At 44.6% G+C, this 27,329-nt stretch overlaps 1 protein-coding gene and 1 long non-coding RNA gene across 4 annotated transcripts in view; one reads left to right on the forward strand and one right to left on the reverse strand.

Annotated features, from left to right (window-relative positions):
- The window catches only part of FLT4 (fms related receptor tyrosine kinase 4), a 312,191-nt gene extending 292,467 nt beyond the window's left edge, over positions 1 to 19,724 (forward strand). For 2 of the 3 annotated variants that reach the window (XM_063928526.1, XM_063928528.1), the window contains 4 exons: positions 365 to 504; positions 15,306 to 15,426; positions 18,316 to 18,401; positions 19,036 to 19,724. In XM_063928526.1, coding sequence (XP_063784596.1) covers positions 365 to 504; positions 15,306 to 15,426; positions 18,316 to 18,401; positions 19,036 to 19,255 — 567 coding nt within the window. In that variant the 3' untranslated portion in view covers positions 19,256 to 19,724. Of the gene's footprint in view, positions 1 to 364; positions 505 to 15,305; positions 15,427 to 18,315; positions 18,406 to 19,035 lie in introns of those variants that run through there. The other variant, XM_063928527.1, reaches the window with a different exon arrangement.
- LOC134933382 (uncharacterized) overlaps positions 1 to 25,841 on the reverse strand; it is a 33,616-nt gene extending 7,775 nt beyond the window's left edge. The window contains exons 1-3 of the long non-coding RNA XR_010179685.1: positions 25,752 to 25,841; positions 18,569 to 18,618; positions 10,850 to 10,989 (exon numbers count right to left, since the gene is read on the reverse strand). This is a non-coding gene — a long non-coding RNA (uncharacterized LOC134933382). The remainder of the gene's footprint in view (positions 1 to 10,849; positions 10,990 to 18,568; positions 18,619 to 25,751) is intronic.
- Between the last annotated feature and the right edge of the window lie 1,488 nt (positions 25,842 to 27,329).

Here is a 27,329-nt window from a genome sequence, read left to right on the forward strand (position 1 = left end):
CAGGCTGTGTGTATAAGGTGTATATGAAACATAAATGAATTGTGTGAATGTAGACACACTTTGTTTAATGCACAAAGTTATAAAAAATATTGGCTAAAATGACCTTCAGGCTGTGTGTATAAGGTGTAAATGTAACATAAATGTATTCTGTGCTTAGATTTAGGTCCCATCACCATGATATCTCATTATGGTAAGCAATTATTCCAAAATACGGAAAAATCCCATATCCAAAATACCTCTGGTCCCAAGCATTTTGGATAAGGGAGACTCAACCTGTATTTATGTTTGTAATAAATGAAACTCCAAATAGAATGAAGGTAGTTACTATAGTTACCGTATCATTTATTATTCCTGTTACCCGCAGGAAGGAAAGGACTATATCCCTCTGAATGATTCCCAGAGCTCAAATGAACTGGACCTGTCTCAGTCTCCGATCTGCCCGCAGCATAACTCTGATGAGGAAGAGTGCGACATGCGGCTGCACTGCCATAACCTGGCTGTAAGGTGAGACCGTGGGGCAATGTGTAACCAGAGGGGAACTCCCAAACAAATACTAATTTTCTCCGGCAGGGTCCACAGGTTATCCACAGGATAACAATGGGATATGATGAAGCGACAGCGGATTTGCACCAATCGGTCAAAGCTTTTCCGGCCTCCCAGCATGCAACGGGCCCGTCCATATATCCCCGCCTCCTTGCTCAGGCAAATCAGTTTTTGATTGGTGTGGCCGGAGCCGGACCATGGTCAGAGGGCTGCTGCTTTCTTATTTTATTTTTATAGTCTTACTATTTTTTGAGTGATCTTTCTAAACAGCGTCTTATACGTACCTTAGAAAGAGTCACTCAAACAACTCTTCGCCGGGTCGCGACAACGCTTACCCACGAATACAGTGCTGTTTCGGCGGGCGTCTGTGTCAGATATACTAGCAGGTCCAGCAGACGTTACCACACTGTGGCCGGAGCACGGGGAGAAGGTAAGGCATCGATTCTGCTTAGAAGGGGAATACGGACACAACCGAACTGTTTTGGGAAGGAGACCACCAAACAGTCACTGACGCGGCTGCCACCTCGGGTGCACCAGCGCTAGGCCTTAGGGATCAGAGGCTCCAGGATTAGTATGAGGCCGCGATCCCTAGGGTTGATGTCAGCAGTGGGGAGTCAGACGCTCTCCTGGTCGCCCCTCCCCCCAGTTCATGACCAGTTTCCTCTGAGTCTCCCGCCATGAACTGTTTCCTGCTTCCGTCTCAGACGCTGCACACGTAGGGGACCCAGTCGCAGCATAGGCAGCTGTGTGACTGGTGCATTCGTGTTCACTGAGCGTCTGTGTTCACTATAGGTTCATGGAGCGGCAGTGTACACTAGTAGCGTCTGGATCCACTCAGCGTTCGCTAACTTATTGATCGGTCCTGGAAGCGAGGTGAGTCTCTCTGTATCCCACTCTACTGAGTACGGGTTATACAGCACTAAGGGGTAAATTTATGAAGCAGGGATAGGAGTGGAGAAGTGAACCAGTGGAGAAGTTGCCCATGGCAACCAATCAGCTGCTCTGTATTATTTTATTTTATAGTATGTAAATTATAGATGTTGTTATTTCAATGCTGATTGGTTGCCATGGGTAACTTATCCACTGGCTCACTTCTCCACTTTTATCACTGCTTTGTACATTTACCCCTAAAGGGTATATTCAATCAGGGTTGGATCCATTCCGACATGTATTTGTCGGATTGGATCCGACAACCCCTATTCAATCCCATCTCAATTCGACTTTAAAAAAAGTCGAATTGAGATGAGACCTGTGTGCGGAGGAGAGGGGGGAGACCAGTGGGGAGAGCCGCGGGCAGATGGAGGAGAGCAGCGCTACAGCAGCGCTGCAGAAGGATGCCTCACAGCCGCCAGACCTCACGGCAGTGTCCAACCGGCTCCAGCAAGTGTGACCTCACTTGCTGGAGCCGGGTGGATGCTGCCGTGAGCGGCGCAGCTGTGACACATCCTCCTGCAGTGCTGTGCTGTAACATTACTCTCCCCTGTCTGCCCGCGGCTCTCCCTCTGCTGCCCGCGGCTCTCCCCCCTCTCCTCTAAGGTCCCTCATCTCAGTCCGACATTTTTTTATGTCAGACTGAGATGGTCGGAAACGGGGCCAAATCCTGTCGAATTTGGCCCTGTTTCCCTCAAAAGTACGTGAATCGGCAGCTATACCGCCGATTCACGTACTATTCGACAAGTCGAATTCCCCGACTTGTCGAATAAAAATAGTGGGGACTGAATAGGTCGAATCACTATTCGACCTTAAAAAGTCGAAATCTGCCGTCTTTTCGACAGACGGCAGCTTTCGACCCTAATTGAATATACCCCTAAGTCTCTACCTTTTGAGTACGAATAGTTAGATAAAGTGCCTGTTGCATATGAGTCTGTAAACATTTACTGTTGTTTCTTTCGCATTTGCATCTGAATACATTAGATCTGTTTAAAACATGATGCCGTAATATGTTCTCCTACATACTTAAAATGTAGTTGTAGTTGATGATGTGCTCATATTGCTTAATATACTAATGTATAACATGTGACTGACTGCTAGTGTGATTGCTGACTTTACCATATTTCTGTCAGTTTGTTTATACCGATCCTCAATGCTGGTGCATGGGTAGGGTTGGATTGTATGTCACTTTAAAAAATTTAAAGTGATTACAGTCACAAATTGTGTAGTACACTGTGGAAGTGTTGATTATTTATCATGTCTAAGAGCGGCAAAGGTGAGGAAGGTACACTCACAGCAACACCAACACTCATATCATGTTTGTCTTGTGAAAATGTGTTATCCTCTCAGGATGGTTTGTGTGTAAATTGTTTTAGCTTTCATCAGGGGTTAATGAAAAATACAAGGCAGATTCAGGCACAAATGGATCCACCTTGGGCTATGTTTGCACAGACTTTATCCAGTATAGCTGAACGGATAATTTCTCCAACTCCTGTACCAGGGTTGGGTTACACTATTAACCCTTACATGCAGCACCCCACCTATGGTGTATCACTTCCAGCAGCAGCTTCTCAAAAGAAACAAGCTGATAAACCAGTGGTAAGTACATTTTCACCTTCACAGGCTACACATAATTCAGATGAGGATTAATTGGAAGATGAAAGCTCAATTAACTCTACTTCGGCATACGAATGGAGGAGGAAGGTCTCAGCTCAGTGGATATAGCTGAGTTCATTAAAGCAATGAAAGCCATTCTATCCTTAGAGGAATCAGCAGAGCCTGTGTTAAAAACCTGTGTTTAAACGTCCCAAAACAGTTAAAACTGAGTTTCCAGGGTCAGATCAGCTGATGGAAATTATGGAAGAGGCTTGGGCTATGCCCAGTAAGAAGTTTAGAATTCCTAAGAAATGGAATTCCAATCATCCTCTTGCAGCTGGGGATTGTTTAAAAAGGGAGGTGGCTCCTAAAGTAGATACGCATGTAATTCGATTAGTGCGAAAATCTACATTACCTTTGCCTTCAAAATCATTAAATGATGATAGGAGAGTGAATGGTTTTCTAAAAACCATTTTTTCCCTGTCTGGGGCAGTCATAAGGCCAGCCATGGCTTCAGCTTGGATGGCAAAGGCAGTAGCTGCCTGGGCTGATGCATTGGAGGGGGATTTTTATATAGCTTCTAGAGAGCAAAAATCCCATATAGCTCATATAAACCAGGCTGCAATGTTCCTGGAAGAAGCAGCATTGGATATGGGTACTATTGCTTCCAGGGCATCAGCTTCAACAATAGCTGCTCGCAGAGCAGTTGGGCTACGTATGTGGAAAGCTGATTCAGAATCTAAGAAGGTTTTAGAATCATTACCTTTTTCTGGAGACAGAAGCAGACTCTAAGAAGGTCAAGTTCCCTTCCACATACAATTTCAAACCTAAAGTTCCAGCTTTTCGGCCCTTTCGGTATCAAGGAAAAGCTAAAGGAAAAGAGGGCAAGCAGGCCCAATACAACAAGTCTGGTAAGACTAAGCAGCATTGGGCTACCAGAGGACCAGTTGGGAAGACAGATGATAAACCATCAGCCTGATGGTGCGGGCCTCCACCTGGGGGACCCCAGGGTGGGGGGCTGATTTCTTCAATTTGCACAGATTTGGCAGCAGTCTACAACAGATACCTGGGCGCAGGAAGCGGTATCTCTAGGTTATGCTTTTGCCTTCAAGAAGCACCCTCCTCAAAGGTTTTTTGTACCAGCCCATCTCGGGAAGAGACAAAGGCCAGGGCTTTATTAGAGGCAGTTCATAAATTGTTTCACTCAGGAGTAGTCATTCCAGTTCCTCCTGCGCAACAAGGACAGGGGTTTTACTCCAACCTGTTTTTAGTTCAGAAGCCAAATGGGTCTTTTGGCCCATTCTCAATCTCAAAGTACTGAACAAATACATTTGGGTACCTCAGTTTCACATGGAGACGTTATGTTCCATCATTTTGGCCATGGAACCAGGGGATTATATGGTATCCCTGGATATACAGGATGCTTACCTACATGTTCCTATAGCACCGTCCCATCAGTGCTATCTCAGGTTCGCTATCCTCCAACAGCATTTTCAGTTCCAGGCCCTACCTTTTGGGTTAGCCACAGCTCCCAGAGTATTTACCAAGATTATGGTGGTAATGGCAGCTTATCTCCGCCAGCAGGGAATAAGAATTTTTCCATACCTTGACAATCTTTTAATCCTGGCACAGACACAGGAGTTGCTCTTATGTCATCTACAACAGACAATAACATGTCTGCAGAACCACGTGTGGCTCATAAATTGGGCAAAATCGTCTCTGGCTCCGTCACAACAGATGACTCACTTGGGGGCAGTACTGGATTCAGGTCTTCAGAGAGTAAGTTTACATCTGAACAAGATATCCAAGGTCCAGTCAAGGATTCAGGACTTGTTACACAGTCAAAAGGTATCCATTCACGCAGCAATGCGGGTGATGGGTTTGATGGTATCAACGGTCGACATGGTGGAGTATGCACAATTCCACTCGAGGCCTCTGCAGCGTCTGATTTTTGCCAAATGGAATGGGTTGCATCAGATGATAAAAACACAGACCCTGTCTCTTACGATAGAAGTAAGAAGGTCATTAGCCTGGTGGCTACAGACATACCATCTGGACAAGGGGAGACCCCTTTGGATATCACATTGGGAAATTCTGACGACAGACGCCAGTCTCCAGGAACGTCAGGAAGGTTGTGTTTTCAGGGGCAATGGACCAAGGAAGAAAGTTGCCTACCAATAAACATATTGGAACTTCGGGCCATATACATAGCACTCATTCAGGCAAAGGATATTCTTCGGGGAAAACCAGTCCAGATCCGCTCGGACAATGCGACGGCGGTAGCGTACCTCAACCATCAGAGAGGAACTCACAGCCGAAAAGCGATGAAGGAGGTCACATACTAAAGTGGGCAGAACTTAATCATCCAGCCTTGTCCACAGTGTTCGTTCTGGGAGTCCTAAACTGGGAAGCGGACTTTCTCAGTCGACACGCCATTCAGTCAAGCGAATGGTCTCTACACCCGGAGGTCTTCCATACTCTAGTAGACAAGTGTGGATTGCCAGAGATAAATCTCATGGCGTCCCGTCTGAACAACAAAGTTCTTGCATACGGGGCAAGACCAAAGGATCCCAGAGCGATCTTTGTGGCTGCCCTGTCGGTGAAATGGGACTTTCATCTGGCTTGTGTTTCCTCCAATCACCCTATTACCCAGGGTGGTGAGAAAGATAAAGCAAGGGAAAGGTGCCGTGATACTAATAGCTCCGGCTTGGCCCAGAAGACATTGGTACACAGATCTGCAGAGGATGTCGATGGATGTTCCACTTCTGCTCCCTCAACATCTAGATCTACTGATGCAGGGTCATTGTTATCACAGACATCTGGATCGACTGTCTTTAACGGCGTGGCTCTTGAAACCTCTATCTTGAAGTCAAGAGGATTCTCACAACAGGTAATTCAAACTATGCTCAGAGCAAGGAAACCTTCCTTAGCTCGCATTTATCACTGAATATGGCAAACCTATATTAATTGGCGCAGTGAATGGAAAATGGACCCTAAGTCTTTCAGAGATTCCAGGGTCTTAGCATTCCTTCAGGAAGGAATGGATAAAGGTTTGAAGGTGGCTTCCTTGAGAGTGCAAGTGTCAGCATTGACTGTATGATTCCAAAAGAAAATTGCCAATTTACAGGATGTGCGTACTTTTTTCCAGGGAATGCTGCGCATTCAACCTCCTTTTGTTCCTCCTACAGTGCCAAGTCTAGACCTGATAGCCCTTCAAGTTGCCCCATTTGAACCACTTTATAAAGTGGATCTTAAATGGTTGACAGCTAAAGTTCTCTTTATACTGGCTATAGCGTCAGCCAGAAGAGTATCAGATTTAGGGGCATTATCATATCGTTCCCCATTTCTGATTTGTTATCCAGATAAAGCAGTTCTCAGAACTAGATCTTGGTATCTTCTGAAGGTGGTGTCTAAATTCCACCTTAATGAAGAAATTGTAGTCCCGGCTATCCAGGTACCGGGCCTTTCTGTGGGAGATGCATTGCTGGACGTGGTCCGTGCATTAAGGATCTACGTGTATCGTACCAGTGCCATCAGAAAGACAGATTCTCTCTTAATTCTCTATGGATTTCACAAGACAGGATAGCCTGCTGATAAGCAGACGCTGGCAAGATGGTTTCGGATGACGATTTCAGAAGCATATTATCAGGCTGATCTCCCTGTTCCGGCTAATGTCTTTGCTCACTCTACTCGTAAGGTATGTCCATCATGGTGCTTCAGCAGAACAGATCTGTAATGCAGCTATATGGTCTTCCATTAACACATTCATTAGACATTATGTCTTGGATTCCTTTGCCTCTCATGATGCTGAATTCGGGTGAAGGATTCTCCTGTCCAATCAGGAGCATCCCCACCACTAAATTGCTTTGGGAAATCCCATTGTTATCCTGTGGATAACCTGTGGACCCTGCCGTGGCTCATAACAGTACCCCCACCCCCTTGAGGAGGGGTCAACGGACCCCAAAATTCAGACTTTCCAAAACAAGGGATACACTAAAAAACCTGACACTGGAACAAACAGACAATGACAAGAAACAGAAACAAGCTGTGGCAACAGCTTGTAACAGTACCCCCCTTGACGGTGGCCAATGGACACAAGACAAGGAAAAAAAAATATTATTTTTTTTTTTTTATACCAGGCAAGAGTCAGCAATATTTCTTTTTCTTCTTCTTCAACTTTTTCCCCTGTGCCTGCTTGAAGACACCAGGAAAGGTAGACATCTCTGGCTCAAAATAATCTTCAAAATATATAGGTCGAGCAGTCAGATGATTCTTCCCTTTCCTACTAGAATGCCCAGGCACATAAGAAATCTCATCAGTTTCAGAATCTGAGAACAGACCATAGATTGGTTCCATTCCCTTAGGTACTGAAACTTTAGGAGAATTCCTATGGGGAGAAGACAGGAAAGCACATCCAGCAGCAATGGCAATAGGCTGAGATTTATGTGCTGACTGGCTGGAGTGCTTCACTGTGACCAAGTCATTACAGACCTTCCTCAAGACTGAGACTTTCTGAACCCCACCAGAGGCAGTGACTTTCTGAACCCCACCAGGGGCAGTGGCCCTTGGAACCCCCTCTGGGGCAGTGGCCCTTGGAACCCCCTCTGGGGCAGTGGCCCTTGGAACCCCCTCTGGGGCAGTGGCCCTCGGAACCCCCTCTGGGGCAGTGGCCCTCGGAACCCCCTCTGGGGCAGTGGACTTTGGGAACCCCGCTGGGGCAGTGGCCTTCGGGAACCCCGCTGGGGCAGTGGCCTTCAGGAACCCCGCTGGGGTCAGCACCTCGGATTCTTTTACTGGGACCGGACCATCGGCCTCCCTCTCTGGGACCGGACCGTCGGCCTCCCTCTCTGGGACCGGACCGTCTGCCTCCCTCTCTGAGTCGATAATTATCGAGACTTCTCCTGGGATTATGACCTCCGGGACTTTTGCTGAAGCTATGACCTTCAGAACCTCCACTAAAGCTATGCCTCTTGAGTCCTTTCCTGGGGGAGCGACCTCTAGACCCTTTTCTGGGGCTGTGTCTCTCGAGACCCCATTTGGGGATATTACTTCAAAGATCCCTTCTGGGGTTTTGCTTCTCAAGTTCCCTTCTAGAACTATGGTTTTAGATACCCTTTCTGGGGTTGCACTTTTCCAGTCCCTACCTGGGTTAACAGCTTCTGAGACCCCTTCTGGTATTGACACCTGAGCTATTATATCTAATGTCCCTCTATGACCCAGAGCATTGGGTACCGCTCCAGGACTCTGGGCATCAGGTACCGCTCCGGGACTCTGAGCATTGGGTACCGCTCCGGGACCCCAGGCATCGGGTACCGCTTCAGGACTCTGGGCTTCCACTACCGGGGTTTGCAACTCTGATTCAACAGGAAAGTCAAGAGAGGAGAGAAACATTCTCCTTTGGTTCCTGAATCTATAATGAGCTCCCTAGCCCAAGGACCCCAATTATAGGACAGAGTGCTTTTTAGTGTGGGTTTTGTGACAAGTACCTCTGCCACAGTAAAGACAGGAGTAGGTCTTGAATCCTGACTCAACTTGGCCAGAGGGCAGGACTTGTCGCCACACTTTGGCTTGCGCAACTCACAGGTCTGCAGATAATGGCCTAAACCCCCACAATATAGGCATAAATTTAAGTTTCTGCGACGCAGATGCTCCTCTTCTGAGAGCCTGGGCCGCAGAAAACTTTTAAACCTTTTCTCTCCAACCGAACCTGAAGATTCTCTTGTCACCATATTGTGAACAAGAGCCTCTTTAGAGATAGATGTACTCTCAACAACTTCTGGCAAGATAAGCAAAATTTTGGTCAGAAGGTTTTGCAGTTGCTTTAAGGATTGCTGCAAAACTTCCAGCCGCTCAGGTTTCAAAGCACTGAAAGCAGAGTTCAGGGCTGAGAGAGACGCCTGCAGGGCTTGCATAGTTGACATGGGAGGATTTCAAACTAGACAAGACAAGACTAGACTAGACAAGACAAGACTGGACTGGATTTTTAAACTAGACTAGACAAGACCGGATTTTTAAACTAGACAAGACAAGACTGGACTGGATTTTTAACACTGGACTGGGTTCTGCACACTGGACTGGGTTCTGCACACTGGATTCTAGACAGGACTGGATTCTAGACAGGACTGGACAGGGCCAAAAAAGAAAAAACTACTATTTAGCTTTGTTTCTTTTTTGTTGTAGGGCCGGTGGTAATGTTACGTTCTTGGTGCTCAGAACAAAAGTGGTGTTGCGTACTGAGTCCAAAGCACCAGAACGTGACGCTGAAATAAAGGCAAGGTGTAGTAATAGCCCCTAGCAGCCTACCTCCATTGTTTCACCCGCTTGGTCAGTTTACGCCTGCGAGACTGTGGTTTCTTGGGCCTACGGCAACCGCGTTTGAAGGGCGGATTAGGTCTGCCCAACTCCGATGCCCCCAGGTCTTAATGTGAGACAAGGCGTAAACCGAGACGGGATGATAACAAGGGGACCTCTAGCTAAACCAAACTCAGAGCTAGGGGCTACAAAGAGACCTAAAACTAAACGTATATGCGGCACAGTCGCCAGGATAAACAACAACAAAGGAAATGCTGTCCACACGCCGACACAATACTGTTGTGTACCGGAGGTGACAGCATATGCAGAACCCTCTGCAAAACACCAGTAACTAGTATAACTAAAGAATACACCGGCCTTGGCCGACGGACGCGACAAAGCCGCTACTCACGAAACCGGTACAAACACTGGCAAACGGACAGGAAACCCCAATGTAGCTGACACGGGCTCTCAGGACCGGAGGACAGGCAGAGTTCCAACGACTGAGCAGTGGACACCAAGGAACAGCATACGGGATCAGGATCAGGAACAGACAAAGCCACTGGACTTCAGGACAGGAACGATTCAAGACAAGAAGCTGGATCAGACACTGGATCAGACACTGGATCAGAATGCTTCAAGGCTGGAAGCAGCTAGACAGAAACTATCACCGGCGTCTGTGTAATGCACTGAGACAGAATATAACAGGCAGCTCTCCAATAGCTGCAGAGAACCTAATTAATTATGTTGTGCAGCTGCCCAACTGAAAGGTGCAATTAACAGACCTGTGAGGCTGAACACATGGAAACAGGCTGCAATTACACAGACTCACCACCGGCAGCAAACAAGAGTCTTCTAAACCAGAGCAAAGGGAAATCCTGGCCTGCAAGAGAACTATAACATAAGATACATAACAAAAATGCAAAAAAGGAATGAGCCACTGCCGTGGCTCATAACAGTACCCCCCCCCCCTCTTGCGGAGGGGTCAACGGACCCCAAAATTCAGACTTTCCAAAACAAGGTATACACTAAAAAACCTGACACTGGAACAAACAGACAATGACAAGAAACAGAAACAAGCTGTGGCAACAGCTTGTAACACCGTTGATAACGGTATTTCTCCTAAGTCCACAGAATCCACATGGATCCCACCCTGACGCATCTGATTTGAGGATCCTTTTACTCACTAACCTCTTCCTTCTTGTACGGAAGGGTGTGCATGTGTGTTCTTATTGCCTGATTAGGGCAATCTATGATGCTCCTACCTTGAGCTTTGGAATACAACTGATTTGCCTGAGCAAAGAGGTGGGGATATATGGACGGGCCCGTTGCATGCTGGGAGGCCGGAAAAGCTTTGACCGATTGGTGCAAATCCGCTGTCGCTTCATCATATCCCATTGTTATCTTGTAGATCCTGTGGACTTAGAAGTACCGTTATCAATGGTAAGTTCTTACCATAACGTATATTTCTCTGTGGTCCCATCCTTACCTGGCTGCCCTTCATTATGCTGGTCATGATATCAAATTGCAGTATTTCCATCTCACCTCTGCCATTGATGGTCACACAGTTTATGGACAAGTTTACCCATGGGCACCGACAGTGAGGGGTACAAAGGGCCAGGGCATGTCCTGGAGAAAAGACACAACAAACGTAAAGGTTTTGCGCTAACCTGCTGGTGGAAATATATATTTATAAATATTCCAATCTCTGGATAACCTGCCACTGCTTCCAAAAGGAGGTAATTGCACATCTCCTTATATGTAAAAAAAACAAAACAAGAAGCAATAGAAGCGCGGCTGGTAACCTCAAGGACAAGAATTTAATAATACACTCTCCTGGCGGTATTCACTATAGGAAAATATAGTTTAATTTCTCAATAAAAAAATAAAAACATATACAGTACAAACAATCCCCAATAATAAAAATAAAAACAATTTTGTTCATGCGGAACGCTGTTTGATTGTTACCTTTTATGGCCCAAAAAAATAGTGCACAATTATCACAAGCAATTATCTATTGTCCCGGATGGAATGTTCCACTGGTGAGCAATAATCAATTTAACACTTGATTTTCATGTAGAATGCAAAGCACTCCATATTCACTCCTTTGCTGGTGCTGCTGTCCGGACTTACACTCTAGTTATTAGACCGCTCTTTTTTTGGCTAATGATCTAAAATGGCAACACAGTTCGTATAGTGCAAAATATACCTGGGTTTCCACATTACAGTCTCTCTCCTCCTTGTCCACTCTATTCGTCCTGCCAGTGTTTTACAGCATTGGTGGAAGTGAAGGTATTAGTAATCTCCGTGGTCCCGGTTTCTTTGATGCGATTAGCGGTAAATGGACATGTACTTCCACAGCAGCACTCCGTTGAGCCCCTTGTGTAACGCGTTTCCCCACCTCTCCTTTCCGCGGCTTCCTCAGACAAATGTTTGGGCTCTTTGGTATGCTGCTTTATAGCGGCCGGTTCCCGGCGTTTCCGTGCCACAGCGCGGCCACATACTTCCGCAGTTTGCACTCCAAGCCTCATTCTCATTCTCTTCCTTATATAGGTTATAGCGGCCATCTTTACTTTGCTGTCCAAGCCTCGATTTCACTCACATTATATTCTATGGCCATTAGACTTTATTAGAATTCTGGTGGCCATCTTTGATTATGCTATTCAAGCCTCATTATCAATTGCATTGGATTTAGTGAGCTTTATAGGTATTTTGGAATTCTAAGCCTCATTATCGTCCCCTCGGACAACTTTATCAACAATAGATATTATCATTAAAACTTAATAATTTTCCTACAATAGATACCACCCTTATATTATAATAGATTGACATGTTTATTTTTATTATTCTATATATTTCTCATATATTTCCACCAACTTTCTTATGTCCAATTTCATTCCCATAAATACACGCCCATACAAAAAACTTCTTATTATAATGTCTCTATATTCATTTATTGTTCATAATATTACTTTTATCCTTTCTAATCCATAATTATTTACATATATATATATATATATATATATATATTTTTTTTTTTCTAAAGATACAAATGAGGAGAAGGTGCGCTCATAGTGCAGGTAAATATTTTAATGGATAAAACAACACTGTGTACAATCCAGGACAGGTAATTCAAAGACTCGTACCCTGATTACCCACTCTGTGGGCTGATTACCACATGATATAAATGTTTCCACAAGGCTGTCTCAATGATCGCCTACCACAGTCCGGGACAAAGCACCGTATCCAGCCGTGAACACGTCAAGATCCGTCCAGCCACCGTGCCGTGCAATCGACCAGATCAACCAGTACACTTGTGGAGAAAAACGTCAGACAGACCACGCGTGGTCTGTCTGACGTTTTTCTCCACAAGTGTACTGGTTGATCTGGTCGATTGCACGGCACGGTGGCTGGACGGATCTTGACGTGTTCACGGCTGGATACGGTGCTTTGTCCCGGACTGTGGTAGGCGATCATTGAGACAGCCTTGTGGAAACATTTATATCATGTGGTAATCAGCCCACAGAGTGGGTAATCAGGGTACGAGTCTTTGAATTACCTGTCCTGGATTGTACACAGTGTTGTTTTATCCATTAAAATATTTACCTGCACTATGAGCGCACCTTCTCCTCATTTGTATCTTTAGAAAACTTATCTCCTGGAGTTCGGAGTGAATATAGGAGTAAAGTGCTGCGGTAATTAAACTTACCTGTGCCTGAAGCCCGGATTGTTGGTCTGTGGACTACCTAACATAGAGTCACCAGCGCACCTGTATATACTTGTTTCAAAATATATATATATATATATCTCACCTTTGTTCCACATGACATTCATAGACCTTATAAATCCCCTTACACATCCCCCCTTCCCATTCCCTCCCCACTCTCAGTTCCTCCACATCCTCCCCCTATATATCTCCTCCGCATATATCTCTATTCCCCATACCGTCCTCAGTTAAGATATTATTCTTTTCACAGATGATTTAGTTCTATGGTATCATTCAATCCAAAAGGAGTCATAGTCCTTAGACAAAATATCCAGTATGCTTCTCGTTTACACAGTTTTTATGAACCGATCCCTCCTCTGCAGGTTAATTCAACTTGTTCAATGCCTTTAATTCTAATTTTCATCATATTTCCATCTTGACATTCTGTAATATGTCTATATAACATGTTATTTTTCATCTTCTTTTCAATATTTCTTTTATGTTCCATAAACCTGCAGTTGAGGGTTCTGATTGTTCTTCCCACATATTGCATACAACATCCACAGTGCAGTACATACTGTACACCATGAATGTGGATCTGCAATTGATAAATTGTTGTGTAGGGTATTCTTCCTTTGTCACAAATTATTCAAAACTAATAATTTTCTTTTCCACACACCTACATGTATTGCAAGTTACTCTCCCACTTTTATGATATACTTTTGGTTTTTGGGGCAACCATGTCCGATCCTCCTTATTTTTTTCTATTCTTTTTAAATAAACTCGTAGTTAATTTCAGTTTTAAATATGAAAGACATTGTCCTAGCTACATTCCCTAGTTGTTCTTCTTTCCATGATTTTTGTTTTTTTGCCGTCCCCTTGAGAATTTCATCCCTCTGTAAATTGGTAACTTCTGCTAATGCCTTTTGTAAAATATAATCCGGATAACCCTGTTCTTTAAAGGCTTGATATAAATAATTTGCCTGCGTGAAAAATAGCACATCATAGCAGCAGTTCCTTTTTACTCAGAGAAACTGGCCCTTTGGCACATTGTCTCTCCACATTTTATAATGACTACTTTTATAGTTTAAATAACGATTTTGATCCACCTTTTTTTATAAACGTTTCAGTTTTAATGGTCTTATTGACCTTGGCAGTGAGTGCAATATCAAGAAAGGTGACTTCCGAATCACTGATTGTACTAGTGATTTTTATCCCAAATTTGTTTTGAATCAAACTATCAACAAAAGATTGTGCTGAACATAAATCCCCTTCCCAAATGAAAAATAAATTGTCAATAAACCGTCCATAGAGGACCAGGCCCGCACCGAGTCCGCCACCTCATATGTATTGCTCCTCAAACCGCCCCATAAAGAGGTTGGCAAAACTCGGTGCGAACCTGGTCCCCATGGCTGTGTCTTTAGTCTGCAAATAAAACTGAGTGTTAAAAGAAAAATAATTGTGATATAAAATAAACCTAATTGATTGAATAATAAATTATTTCATAACTTCTGTTATTGTGGAATCCTCTCTTAAATAATGTAAAAAGTGGGAATTATAGGGTGTAAAATATAAAGAAAATTATGTACCTCCCTTGATATAGCACCCACCGCCACTGCTTCCTCCAACATGTCCTGGAGAAGGCACACCCCACAAGATGGAGGCTTTGGTATTCAGATTTGGGTGTGGCCCCATTTGCTTGGCCATGCCCTCTTGCACAGGGACTAAATAGATTTCACGGTAGCCCTGCCAAGACCAGATTCTTTACCAAAATCGGAATCTTCAGTCTCCATTTCTTTAACAACTTCAAGATAGACATCTAATGTGGCAGTTCAACAAATGAGAAACTCATGAGACAACTTTCATAATAAAGAATGGGAACGTGATTGGTTGACTGTACTTAATTGGTTGGTTCAGATATGTACAGAACATCTGTTTGGGATCATACTCTTTGGGCTCTATTTACTAAGCCTTGAACGGAGCTAAAGTGCACGGAGATAAAGTAGTAGCCAATCAGCTCCTAACTACCATGTCACAGACTGGGTTTGAAAAATGACAGTTAGGAGCTGGTTGGCTGGTACTTTATCTGCGTCCACTTTATCTCTGTTCAAGTCTTAGTAAATAGACCCATTTATCTGCAACTAGCACAAGTGGTAGGGTGCCTGAGCGCAGTCTTACAACATTTAATGCTATGTACAGAACATTGTTTCATTTATATATTTACTTTGTCTCTACACAGATACTACAACTGCGTTTCATTTCCTGGCTGCTTCACCGGGGGCAACCAAATCCACTGCCCATCACGGCTGAAAACATTTGAAGAGTTTCCAATGACAAACGTAACTCATAAAGGACACACGGTAAGCTCAGTGTAGCGCCACAAGGTATCACAAGGACAGAGCAAAATAAAAGCAGGGGTTTTATGACTCTTTCCATAACTTCACTAAATTAAAGACATTGATTGTAAGGAGAACCCAAAACTGCATACAGTATGTCCTGAGCTCAGCCTCAAGCCCATCAGAGACCCACAATGGTCAGCATTTACCATTGTTTTAATAGAACTTTTAGATTGTTAATACTATATTTTATTATGTGAATTATATGAAAACTTGGGAAACTTTCTGCCATAGCTCAATAACTTCCTCATTTGGTGCCATGATAACTGCATCCCTCTGTGTACCTGTCCATGTGGAATGCTATACGATGGAACATTACCAACAAAGATACAAGGCGCCAGTGTTAAACACAGTGATGTCCGCCCTTTCATGGGCTGGACCAATATGCATAAGAATGTTCCTATACAACAAGTAGGAGCTAGGGTCATTAAAGAGACAAATATTATCCATTTGTATGGCTGGCTTCGGCCCAATTCCCAGGTTCTGTATATATTGCACTCTTCTAATGCCCTTGTTAAACTTAATTTTAAGATCTTTATGACTTGAATTATTATTGTTGTTTTTTTTATTTATATATATATATATATATATATATATATATATATATATATATATATATATATTCATTTTTAATGTCTATAGTTTTCTTGCCCTAATCTCCTCATGTTCATTTTCCCATTCACCCTTCCTCCACTCCATATATCCATACCTCCCAACTTCTGCTGTGTCCACTTCACGATCATTGCACGCACCCAAAATTAGGGTGTGTGGCTCAGCATCAAGAGCGTGGCCTGATGGGGAATTTCGAACCCGTGAGCCATGCCCCCATTTTTCGTCATGCTGGGGCCTTGTCCAGCACTCCTGGAGGTGCTGGACAACCTCCAGCCTCTGTCGGAGCCGGCACCTTGTGTGTTGATGATGGATACTGCTCTGCAGCGGTGTCAGAGTGTCCTCCTAACCTCACCCCGCCCGTGGGATGCTGCGTCCCACTGGTATGACAGTGGAACAGTTATAGAGAAACTGGACTGTCCTGCTGAAATCAGGACAGCTGGGAGATGTGATATATCTGCTCTTTCTATGGCACTATGAATCTTTGTTTATAAGTTGTAGACTTGGTTCACAAATGTCTATGGGGTCAATTCTATTCAGCGACAGTTGAATAGCGCTGGGAATTAGCTCCCGACGCTATTCAATTCAGCTCCAGTTAAGTCGGCGATGGCCCCTTTCTCGACAACTAAACAGGTTGAATTGTTGGGAGAACGGGCATTCTCCGACTTAACTCCCCGGCGCGAGGCTGATTCCCGACAGAATCAGCCTCGCGCCGGCCGCGCGGCAGCACTTTTGTCGGGTTTCTTCTCTCATCCCCTGGGGGGTGAGAGAAGAATTCTCGACAATTGAGGGTCACTCGTCGCTGTATTGAATAGCGCCGGGAGCTATTCAACTGTCAGTGAATTGAATCGACCCCTATGTTTCTTGCCTGCTCCATTATTCCTGTGATCCTCTTGTCATTAACCCTGTCTTTGTGCCCTTTGCTGTATCATTATGTCTCGGTACTTCTTTTTTTAAAGTTTAATAAAAGAGATTTAAAAAAAAAAAGAAGAAGAGAGAGACAAATATTAAAGATAATGCAGCCTAGCAACCAAACTAGGGAAATGCTAAACATTTTTATATCCACCACTGTTTCTTTATGTGTAGAGTATGCACCTATCCATGTGAGCCACCACCTTGAGAACATGTTCATAAGCGGCTGTTACTAAAATGATGCCTTAACACTGCAGAGCGCACGTAAAACCGTTACCGTGACAACGGAGCACTTGAATCAGCAGATGATCCGCCGGCTATATGTGCACCAAGCCTTAGAGTCCTTCATTTTGGAAACAACTTCAATTCCCGGCTAGAAATAATCCATACCAATTTTTTACTTAAAAGGGTTGTGGCCCCATGTGGAAAATTACATAGTATGGGGTGAATCGGTGTATGGTTTACCTGGATCGGTATCCGTTCAGATGGTCGACAATGTTAAGGTCGACACTTATTAGGTTATTAGGTTGACCACTATAGGTCGACGTGGACAAATGGTCGACACATGAAACCGGTCGACACATGAAAAGGTCAACACGTGAAAAGGTCGACATGGGTTTTTAAAAAAAAAATAATAATTTTGGAACGTTTTCATACTTTACGATCCACGTGGACTACGATTGGGAAAGGTAACCTGTGCCGAGCGCAGCGGTAGCAGAGCGAGGCACCTTGCCCGAAGCATGGCGAGAGAAGCGAGCCATGCGAGGGGACGCGGTGCACTAATTGGTAATTGGGGTTCCCCGTCACTTTACAAAGTAAACGACAGCAAAAAAAGTTTTAAAAAAATCATGTCAACCTTTTCATGTGTTGACCTAGCATGTGTCGACCATTTTCATATGTCGACCATCATTCAACGTCAACAATGTCAATGTCGACCAATAGTGGTCGACCTAATGAGTGTCGACCTTAACATTGTCGACCATTCATACCGGAACCACCTGGATCAGGGTGTATCCTAACTTTTCCCATTCTACCAGTCAGGAATGCTGGGAGATATGATAATGGGAGTTACAGGGCAAAAAGTGTCAGGTCCGGATCTCAGGAGGAAGATTTGTAGAGGCGGCAGGCTGCCTTGTTTTCCATCACCTTTATCATCATATTTCCTCGTCAGAATAAATAATAATTATTGATATCATTAGTACAACACAACACGGCCAATGGGGATGCTGGGAAGCAGTGACAACTGCAAGGAAGTATGGCTCAACAAATCTGCCCTAGGGGAGTGGAGTCACCCCACTAATGGCGCTCTTGTCATTCTTTGTCTGGGAACAGGACAATCAGACAGACAGCGGGATGGTACTGGCTTCAGAGGAACTGGAGAGGATAGAGAACAGACACAGAACAGATGGCGGATTCAGGTAATTAACGCGCACGCTTACTCCTTGTGTTTACATTGTCACCTGCAGGATTTTCTTCAGGATTTTGGCAATACCTGCATTTTTTATCGCTTGTTACGGAGATAATAAATGACACATCTTCCTCATTTATCACAATAATATTTCTGTGGCAGCTGAACATTACTCACCTGTCCCAGAGCTGTACTAGTGACTTACTGCTTCGTCTCCTTCATTTGGGCTTTCAGTTCCATTAGTTAAAAGAAAAAAAAAAAGATTAAAATGAAAAATGACATAAACCGCATCATATTATATAAAAGGTTATACATACCACATATAATATACAATGTTTTACAATACATAATACATAAATACAAATAAGTTAAGCTTTACTGCATTAAAAAATATGATATATTCTAAGAATAAAGAATGCATTTTTATTGAGTATTATTTTAGTACTTGATAATTTATCCAGCAAAAACTAAAACAAGATGGCTGCAGCAGCAACTTGCTACAGTAGGTTAAAACGGTTTACATCCAGATCTAAAGGGGCATGATCTACAGCCTGTAATATTCCCACCTTTGTAAAATCATTTATCTATCATATTTCCTCAGATATGTTATAAAATTAAAGCTTCTCCAACCTTTTTCTCCACAGCAGTAACAATACGCATAGAAACAAGGAAATAGTGTCAGGCTGCTCATCCCTTCAGAACAGGAGTCACCCATCATACCCATCATATAGTGGAGGGCAGACTTTCTACAACAGTGAATATGGAGAGCTGTCGGAACACTCAGAGGGGGACAGCTTCACACCTCCCGGGGGCTCCGGCAGCCCCGGCCTTATCCATGCCTCTTTCTTCTCTGAAGAAATCTGAGGACTCTTCAACTGGAAAAAAGGCCCTTAGATGCCTACACTTTCCCTCTTAATATACGTACATGGAACACTCAGCTATACCACAGAGAAGGAAAATGGCCGCCTGTCTGCCCCACACAGGCCAAGCCAGATATACTCTGGACTATTCCGCTTCTGCAGCCGAAGACAAAAAACTGGAGAGTGAATCACATTACAAATAAGGACTATGATCCAGTTCATAGTTAAATCAAATAATAAGAGACAGCAATGCAGAAAATATCCTGTTTCTACAATGCCGAGAATTCAAATATGGACACGGTTCTAAAGAGATGAGTTGAATTCCGTGAGGAAAGTGCATTCACTAATGTTTTATATTCAGTATTTAAGTATTCTATCTGCATACTGGGACATTGGTGATCTTTTTTATTTCCCAGGCAGAATAATAATAATAAAATAATGTATATCTTCCTATAAAGCTGTATTCTAAACTGCACCATGTTGTGTCGGTTATACTGTGGGGTAAACTAAATATATGCAAATAGCTGTCCAGGAAACGGTGTCATAATGGCTTGCAGGCTACAGAGTCAGAATCAGATAGTTGCTTCTATTTTCCAAATGAATTACAACCTGATTGGTTATACTGGAGAAATGAGTTTCAATCTGATTGGGTTTACTGAGAAATTAGTTGCAATCTAATTGGTTATACTGGAGAAATGGCAATCTGATTAGTTGCTATGGGTTATGGCAATTTTCATTTTTTTTATATTTACCGTTTTTTAAACAGCCCAAAATATGCCTTGGATAAATTATTATAGTAAGAAATAGGCAACCGTCACAGCTCCTGTCATTGCTGAAATATATCTCTGAAAATCCTATAACTAAGAATGGTTGACCAAGGTTTTGAGTGGTTGTATTTTATGACGTAGGACGTATTACGGACTTTATAATCCAGTAGAACTTTACTGCAAAAACAACCACTGAATAATCCCTTATTAGTTCTTAAAAAAAAAAAATGCATGCAAGGCTCTACACCCCCGCATAGGTACAAAGGGGGTCATTCCGAGTTGATCGTAGCTGTGCTAAATTTAGCACAGCTACGATCATTCACACTGACATGCGGGGGTACGCCCAGCACAGGGCTATCCCGCCCGCATGTCAGTGCCGCCGCCCCCCCCCCACCGCAGAAGTGCAAAGGCATTGCGCAGCGGCGATGCCTTTGCACTTCAAGAGTAGCTCCCAACAAGCGCAGCTTTAGCGTGCTGGCCGGGAGCTACTCATCGCTCCCCGGGTCGCAGCGGCTGCGTGTGACGTCACGCAGCCGCTGCGGCCCGCACCCCGCTCGGGCCGGCCATGCCTATGTTGGCCGGGCCGCGCCCACGAAACGGCGGCCAAACGCCGCCGTTCCGCCCCCCTGCCCAATGACCGCCTCTGCCTGTCAATCAGGCAGAGGCGATCATATCGGCCCGATGGCCTTCGGCCATCTGGCATGCGCCGGCGCACTGCGGCGCCGGCGCATGCGCAGTTCTGACCCGATCGCACCGCTGTGATAAACTGCAGCATGCGTTCGGGTCAGAATGACCCCCAAAAAGCATTGGACGGCGACAATGATTTTGTACCTGGCGAGTAGCTCCCTACCTGCGCAGCTCCTGCGCGCTGGCAGGGAGCTACTCGCTGTGTCCTGAGTCGCATGCCTCTGATGGTGAAACACCTTTCTTATCAATTACCTAGCTCACCACAGGTGATGACAATCATACATTACCAGGAAAGTCCAGGAACAGAGCATTTTCTCCCTCATGGAGAGGGGCAGGTAGGCAAGTATGATATACATATATAAACACACAAGTACACACATACATACATACAAATTTCATATACAGTATACATACTGTATATGTTATACTTACATACAGTACCACCAGGGCATAGGAGGCGGGGCAAACCAGCGGCACTGTGTGAGGACGGAGGGAGCTGCTGTGGCTGAGCATGCACAGTCAGCAGCTCCCCCGGGACACTCTCTATACAGAGAGCTACATAGCTCTCTGCTGCAGCAGCTCCGCTATCTCGGTTGCGATCGCGGCTTTTACTGAGACAGAGACACTGCAGTCTCCGTCTCAAAATAAAAAAACTTGTCTTATCAGGGGGGGTTCCAGGTACTCGGAAACCCCCCCTGTGTGCGTGAGTGCACAAAGAAATTCAGATTGCGATCGCTGCCGCTGCAGCGGTGCAGTCTGAATTACCCCCTTAGTCACACCGATGTACTTACTTTGCTGAGGAAGTTATTTACAAGCTGTCAGTTGGCAGCAACATTGTGTTGCTGAGTTTTTTACAGGCAATTACAGGAAGAAAATTCCTATTATCAGTATTAGGAGTTATTTATGTAACACATACTTGCCTACCTAACCCTCTCCATGAGGGAGAAAATGCTCTGTTCCTGGACTTTCCTGGTAATGTATGATTGCCATCACCTGTGGTGACCTAATTAATGGATAAGAAAGGTGTTTCACCACAGGTGAAAGGAGGTGGAGGTATGCATTAACAGCTAGAGCTAGAGTACTAGATGCTGTAAAATACATCTTATTTATTTAAAAAATGCAATTGGGAATTAAGTAAGTAAAGGCAATGTTTAATGAGGATTGGTGGATTAATTTACATGACAGGGCCAGTGATGACACATCAGCTAATATGATTGTAGTCTTAAGTCGACAACACCCTAGCCTATAATTGATGCAGACTCAATAAATCTCTGATTTAAAGGAGCAATTGTCAGATCAGTGTGCACCCATATACGCTGAGCAATTTCTTGTGTGTAGTTTTCTCTGATCTGTAGAATGGGTTTGGTCAGATCAGGTGTGCAGCTCCTAAAATGTGACCTCCCAATCTGACCATTTTCAGGAGCCTTTTATCAGCTAGTGCTATACAGTTATCAGGTCAATCACACAACTAGCGGCTGATTGGCCCAATAATTGCGTAGTGTGGCCCTCATTCCGAGTTGTTCGCTCTGTAATTTTCTTCGCATCGCAGCGATTTTCCGCTAATTGCGCATGCGCAATTTTCGCACTGCGCCAAGCAAAATTTGCTATGCAGTTAGGTAATTTACTCACGGCATTAGGAGGTTTTTTCTTCGTTCTGGTGATCGTAATGTGATTGACAGGAAGTGGGTGTTTCTGGGCGGAAACTGGACGTTTTATGGGTGTGTGTGAAAAAACGCTGCCGTTTCTGAGAAAAACGCGGGAGTGTCTGAAGAAACGCGGGAGTGTCTGGGCGAACGCTGGGAGTGTTTGTGACGTCAAACCAGGAACGAAACTGACTGAACTGATCGCAGTTGCCGAGTAAGTCTGGAGCTACTCAGAAACTGCTAAGAAGTGTCTATTCGCAAATCTGCTAATCTTTCGTTCGCAATTTTACTATGCTAAGATTCACTCCCAGTAGGCGGCGGCTTAGCGTGTGCAAAGCTGCTTAAAGCAGCTTGCGAGGGAACAACTCGGAATGACCACCTGTGTACCCAACTTTACTGTCAGAGGTGCAGTGGAATGTCAGGATATCACTGAGAAATTTTATTTTCCTTCTTGGTTTATATTTAAATGTTGGCGTTTTCTGTTCTTTATACAATAAAACATACCCTTTATTTCCAAAGTAAACAAAAAGAAAAAAAATTAATTTGTAGTGATTTACAATAATTGAATACATATTTGCATCATTTTATTTGGACATGAATGGCTGAAAGCTGTTCATTCTGAATGAAAGTGATATACAAACCCAAGCATAGAGAGCAGGTCATATATAATAACACCATGTTGTTCATAGCAGGTACGTTTTAAAAAAAAAAAATGAGGCAACAAAAAAAGTGAGAAGCCAATGTAATATAGTAAAAGATGATTTACAACAGTGCAATGGGGAGAGGGGGGAGCAATTATTTAACCAGCTATTGATGGTTTTCAGAACTCTGAGCTGTGGTATTTTAAGGTACAGCTATTTTCTTGGTGAAACAGCATTGAGCTTGCAACTCATCCATTTACTTGTGCCTCAGTGATGTCTGCTGTTCCGTCTACGTTGGTCCTTATTCTACCAAAGTGTAAACCACTGTACAGTGTTTGTAGGAAGAAGAATTGCCTACTGGCAAAGTGTATCATTAAAAGAGGACCCAACAACGAATCAAGAGCTTGTGTAGGTGGCTCAACTGCTGTCCCAATTATTCTGACCACCTGTATCGCTGTAAGAACCTTAGGAGACCATGTATAGTGGACTTGGACAATCTTTGTCTGAAGACTGTTGAGTACTCAGCCATCTCTCTCTGAAAGTCAAAGTACAAATAACGCATGCTCTCGCTAGCTGTGTCTAGCCATGTGCAACATCCAAGCCCTTACCAAAGTCTTACAAGGATAAAGACCTATTTTTTATGTACTATGCAAAATGAATACTGATACTTGTTCTGTTTTGATATAATATAAACCTTTATATTTGAATATATATTAGTATACAAACATATTTCTGTTGATCTTGAACTTTATTCTCTCTCTCTCTGGTTGATCAAAATGCACAAATCAAAGCAAAAAGTATAAAAAAAAGTCCTGAGGCCACAGCTTTGTCCAATCTGGGTGCCCATGTCGTAAATCTTGGGGCATACTTGCCTACCTGACCCTCTCCATGAGGGAGAAAATGCTCTGTTCCTGGACTTTCCTGGTAATGTATGATTGCCATCACCTGTGGTGAGCTAGTTAATGGATAAGAAAGGTGTTTCACCACAGGTGATGGCAATCATACATTACCAGGAAAGTCCAGGAACAGAGTATTTTCTCCCTCATGGAGAGGGTCCGGTGGGCAAGTATGTCTTAGGGCCCAATACACTGATTTCTCTGGGCCTCCTGCCACCCTCGACCCCCGCTCCCACGCATCCCTCCCCTTCATGTGCCGGTACATGAACCACCAAACAGAATGGAAATGAAATAAGCTAAACATACACTTACCTCACACTGTCACTGATGATTAGGAACACTTTTGTTTTTTTCGATTGTCTGTCACACATCCAAATAGGCACTCCACCGCTGGCCTACCACCAGAGGAGGTGTGTACTGACTGTGTGGGTCATCCCTGGTAGTTGTGCAGAGACTCTGAGGACTGGGTCTCACAGAGGGTTCCGCAAAGGTGCAGAATTCTGCAGCAGCCACGGTCCTGAAGTGTTTTGGGCTCACCCAGGCTCCGGGCCCCTAAGAATCTCTGGCCCGGCACAGGCTGATCAACCTACATACACTGACTTATTGCAGTACAGTGTCCAGATTATACTGTAGCGTGAACATTTTTTCTGCAGATAAACTTGAGATAGGGCTATTGCTGTAAACTGTAAGGCAATTCTGCAGAGCAATGTGTAAAATATAATCACAAATCATCCAGAGGTGACAATTATGGGGTACAGAATTGGAGCAGACCTTATTGTGCCCACACATATGGGCTCCTACAGAAAACAATAAACACATTGGCTCCCAACAGGAAAAAAATAAAACACATTGGCCCCCACAGAAAAAATAAAACACATTGGCCTTTGACAGAAAAAATTTAGACACATTGGTCCCGGACAGGGAAAAAAATACACAATATCCCTCATGGGGCCTACAGAGTAATTAAAAGAATACATTGATGCAATAATTGCCCCCACAGGATAAAAATTAAATAACACACATTGATAAATTGCCCCCACAGTCAGAAAAAAATAAAACAAACATTGATTACCCCCAGTCCCCTACAGAAGTGGCCTCATCTCCTGGCCTGTCACAGATAGCTGCAGAGCTAATTGCAGGAGATCAGTGAGTGCCCTTCAGTTACTCCAGAAAGTCCAAACCAGCGAGTGCCTCATTTCAGTGTCCAGACCAGATCAGTGGGTTAGAATTTGGTCCTGTTCCCTCACTCACCTTGGCGCTCAGCACCTCATCACTGTCATCAGCCCGTCACCTCAGCCTCTCATCACTATCCTCAGCTCCTCCTCATCATCCTCAGCTCATCATTGTCCTCAGCTCATCATCGTCCTTAGCTCATCATCGTCCTTAGCTTCTCATCACCTTCCTCTGCTCCTCATCACCTTCCACAGCCCTCATCACCTACCACATCATAGTCTCTAATCATCTTCCACAGTCCTTCGTCACCAACCTCAGCCCCAGATCACCTTCCACAGCCCCTCATCACTATCCACAGTACCAGATCACCATCCTCTTCCCCCAGATCACTTTCCTCAGCCCCAGATCACGTATCTCAGCCTTAATCCCTTAATCATCTTCCACAGCCCCTCATCACAGTCCCCAGCCCCGGATCACCATCCACAGCATTCAGCCCTTGGTCACTTTCCACAGCCCTCTGCCCCTGGTCACCTTCCAGAGCCTCTCATCACAGTTCTCAGCCCCTGGTCACATTCCACAGACCTTTGTCCCTGGTCACCTTCCAAAGCCATCTGCCCCTGGTCACCTTCCACAGCCTTCTGCCCCAGTCACCTTCCACTGCCCCTCAGCATAGTCTGCAGCTGGGCCCCTTACCTCATCTCCATTCTCTACAACGTGCCGGGTGCTGCCTCATTGAAGTATCAGTAACTCACTGTGAGCAGGTGGGGATGATGTGCGTCGACTTTGATGCAACGCTGCAGCATCGACGTCTGTAAGGTCACTCCAAGGTCACATCTTAGCCACCTGATAGATCCCAGTGCTCCAGTTACAAGGACGCTCTGCTGGAAAAAACAGCCCACGCCTCAAGTCAGCCCTGCACGCGCTTCTCCAGAGTCCTGACTCTAACGGCACCAGGAAGTTTTGCTTTCTGATTTGCATACCAGGGATGCCCCCTACCTGTGGGACGTCCCTCTGTCCTGGCCTGGGATACCAGTACTGGCAGTCCCCCCTTGATGGCGGCTCTGGGCAAGTGAGTGTGTCTGTAAATTTCAAGGCTATGGAATTTAGGTTTTTGCTGTGCGTTCATTTGTCTGTCTGCAGTATTTACAGCTTAACATTAAGATGCTTAAGAAAATAAAGGTTGCTCGGGTTGGGTTTGTGTGACCGACGGTCTGGAGACAATACCGACGCCGGGATCCCGGCTGTAAGATGGCCGGCGGGGAGGAGGGGGGGGGGGGGGGTGCGAGCGCAGCGAAGCTTCTTATGGGTGTCAAGTGGGAATAGTCCCTGTTGGTCGGTATACCGGCCGGCGGGGTATTCAGGGTTCGGGATCTCGGCATTGGTATTGTGACCACATAACCACGTCCTGGTTGCTCCATCTGAATGTCATACTGTAGATTGGATAATCACAGTAAAACAAAGGCTCTCTACTGCCCTGGGTATACTGCATGCTTACCTTTGCAGCTCTGACTGGAAATGCACATGGTAGAATTAGAAGTCTGTCCTGCTTTCAATTTAGGACCATCCCCTTTATTTATTTCAATGTTTCCACTGTCTCTTTATAGATTGGTTAAGCTTCATTTATGTCTTAGGGGCCCATTTATCAAACAATATTTGCGGCTACTACCTAAAAACACCAATACCTGCTGCGATCCCTCAAATCCATCCCGCAGCCGCATCCCCCATAGATTTCTATGGGGGATGCGATGCTGCCCAATTTACCAATTTCCGAAATACAAAGCATTCCCGATATTGAGCCTAATTCAAACCTGATCGTAGCAGCAAATTTGTTAGCAAATGGGCAAAACCATGTGCACTGCAGGGGGGGAGGGGGGCAGATATAACATGTGCAGAGAGAGTTAAATTTGGGTGGGGTGTGTTCAAACTGAAATCTAAATTGCAGTGTAAAAAATAAGAATTTACTCACCTGTAATTCTATTTCTCGTCCGTAGTGGATGCTGGGTACTCCGTAAGGACCATGGGGAATAGACGGGCTCCGCAGGAGACTGGGCACTCTTAAAAGAAAGATTAGGTACTACATCTGGTGTGCACTGGCTCCTCCCTCTATGCCCCTCCTCCAGACCTCAGTTAGGGAAACTGTGCCCGGAAGAGCTGACATTACTAGGAAGGATTTGGAATCCAGGGTAAGACTCATACCAGCCACACCAATCACACTGTACAACTTGTGATAACTATACCCAGTTAACAGTATGAACAACAACTGAGCCTCAT

Source organism: Pseudophryne corroboree, chromosome 6 (assembly GCF_028390025.1).
Source record: "Pseudophryne corroboree isolate aPseCor3 chromosome 6, aPseCor3.hap2, whole genome shotgun sequence".
Lineage (NCBI taxonomy): Eukaryota > Metazoa > Chordata > Amphibia > Anura > Myobatrachidae > Pseudophryne > Pseudophryne corroboree.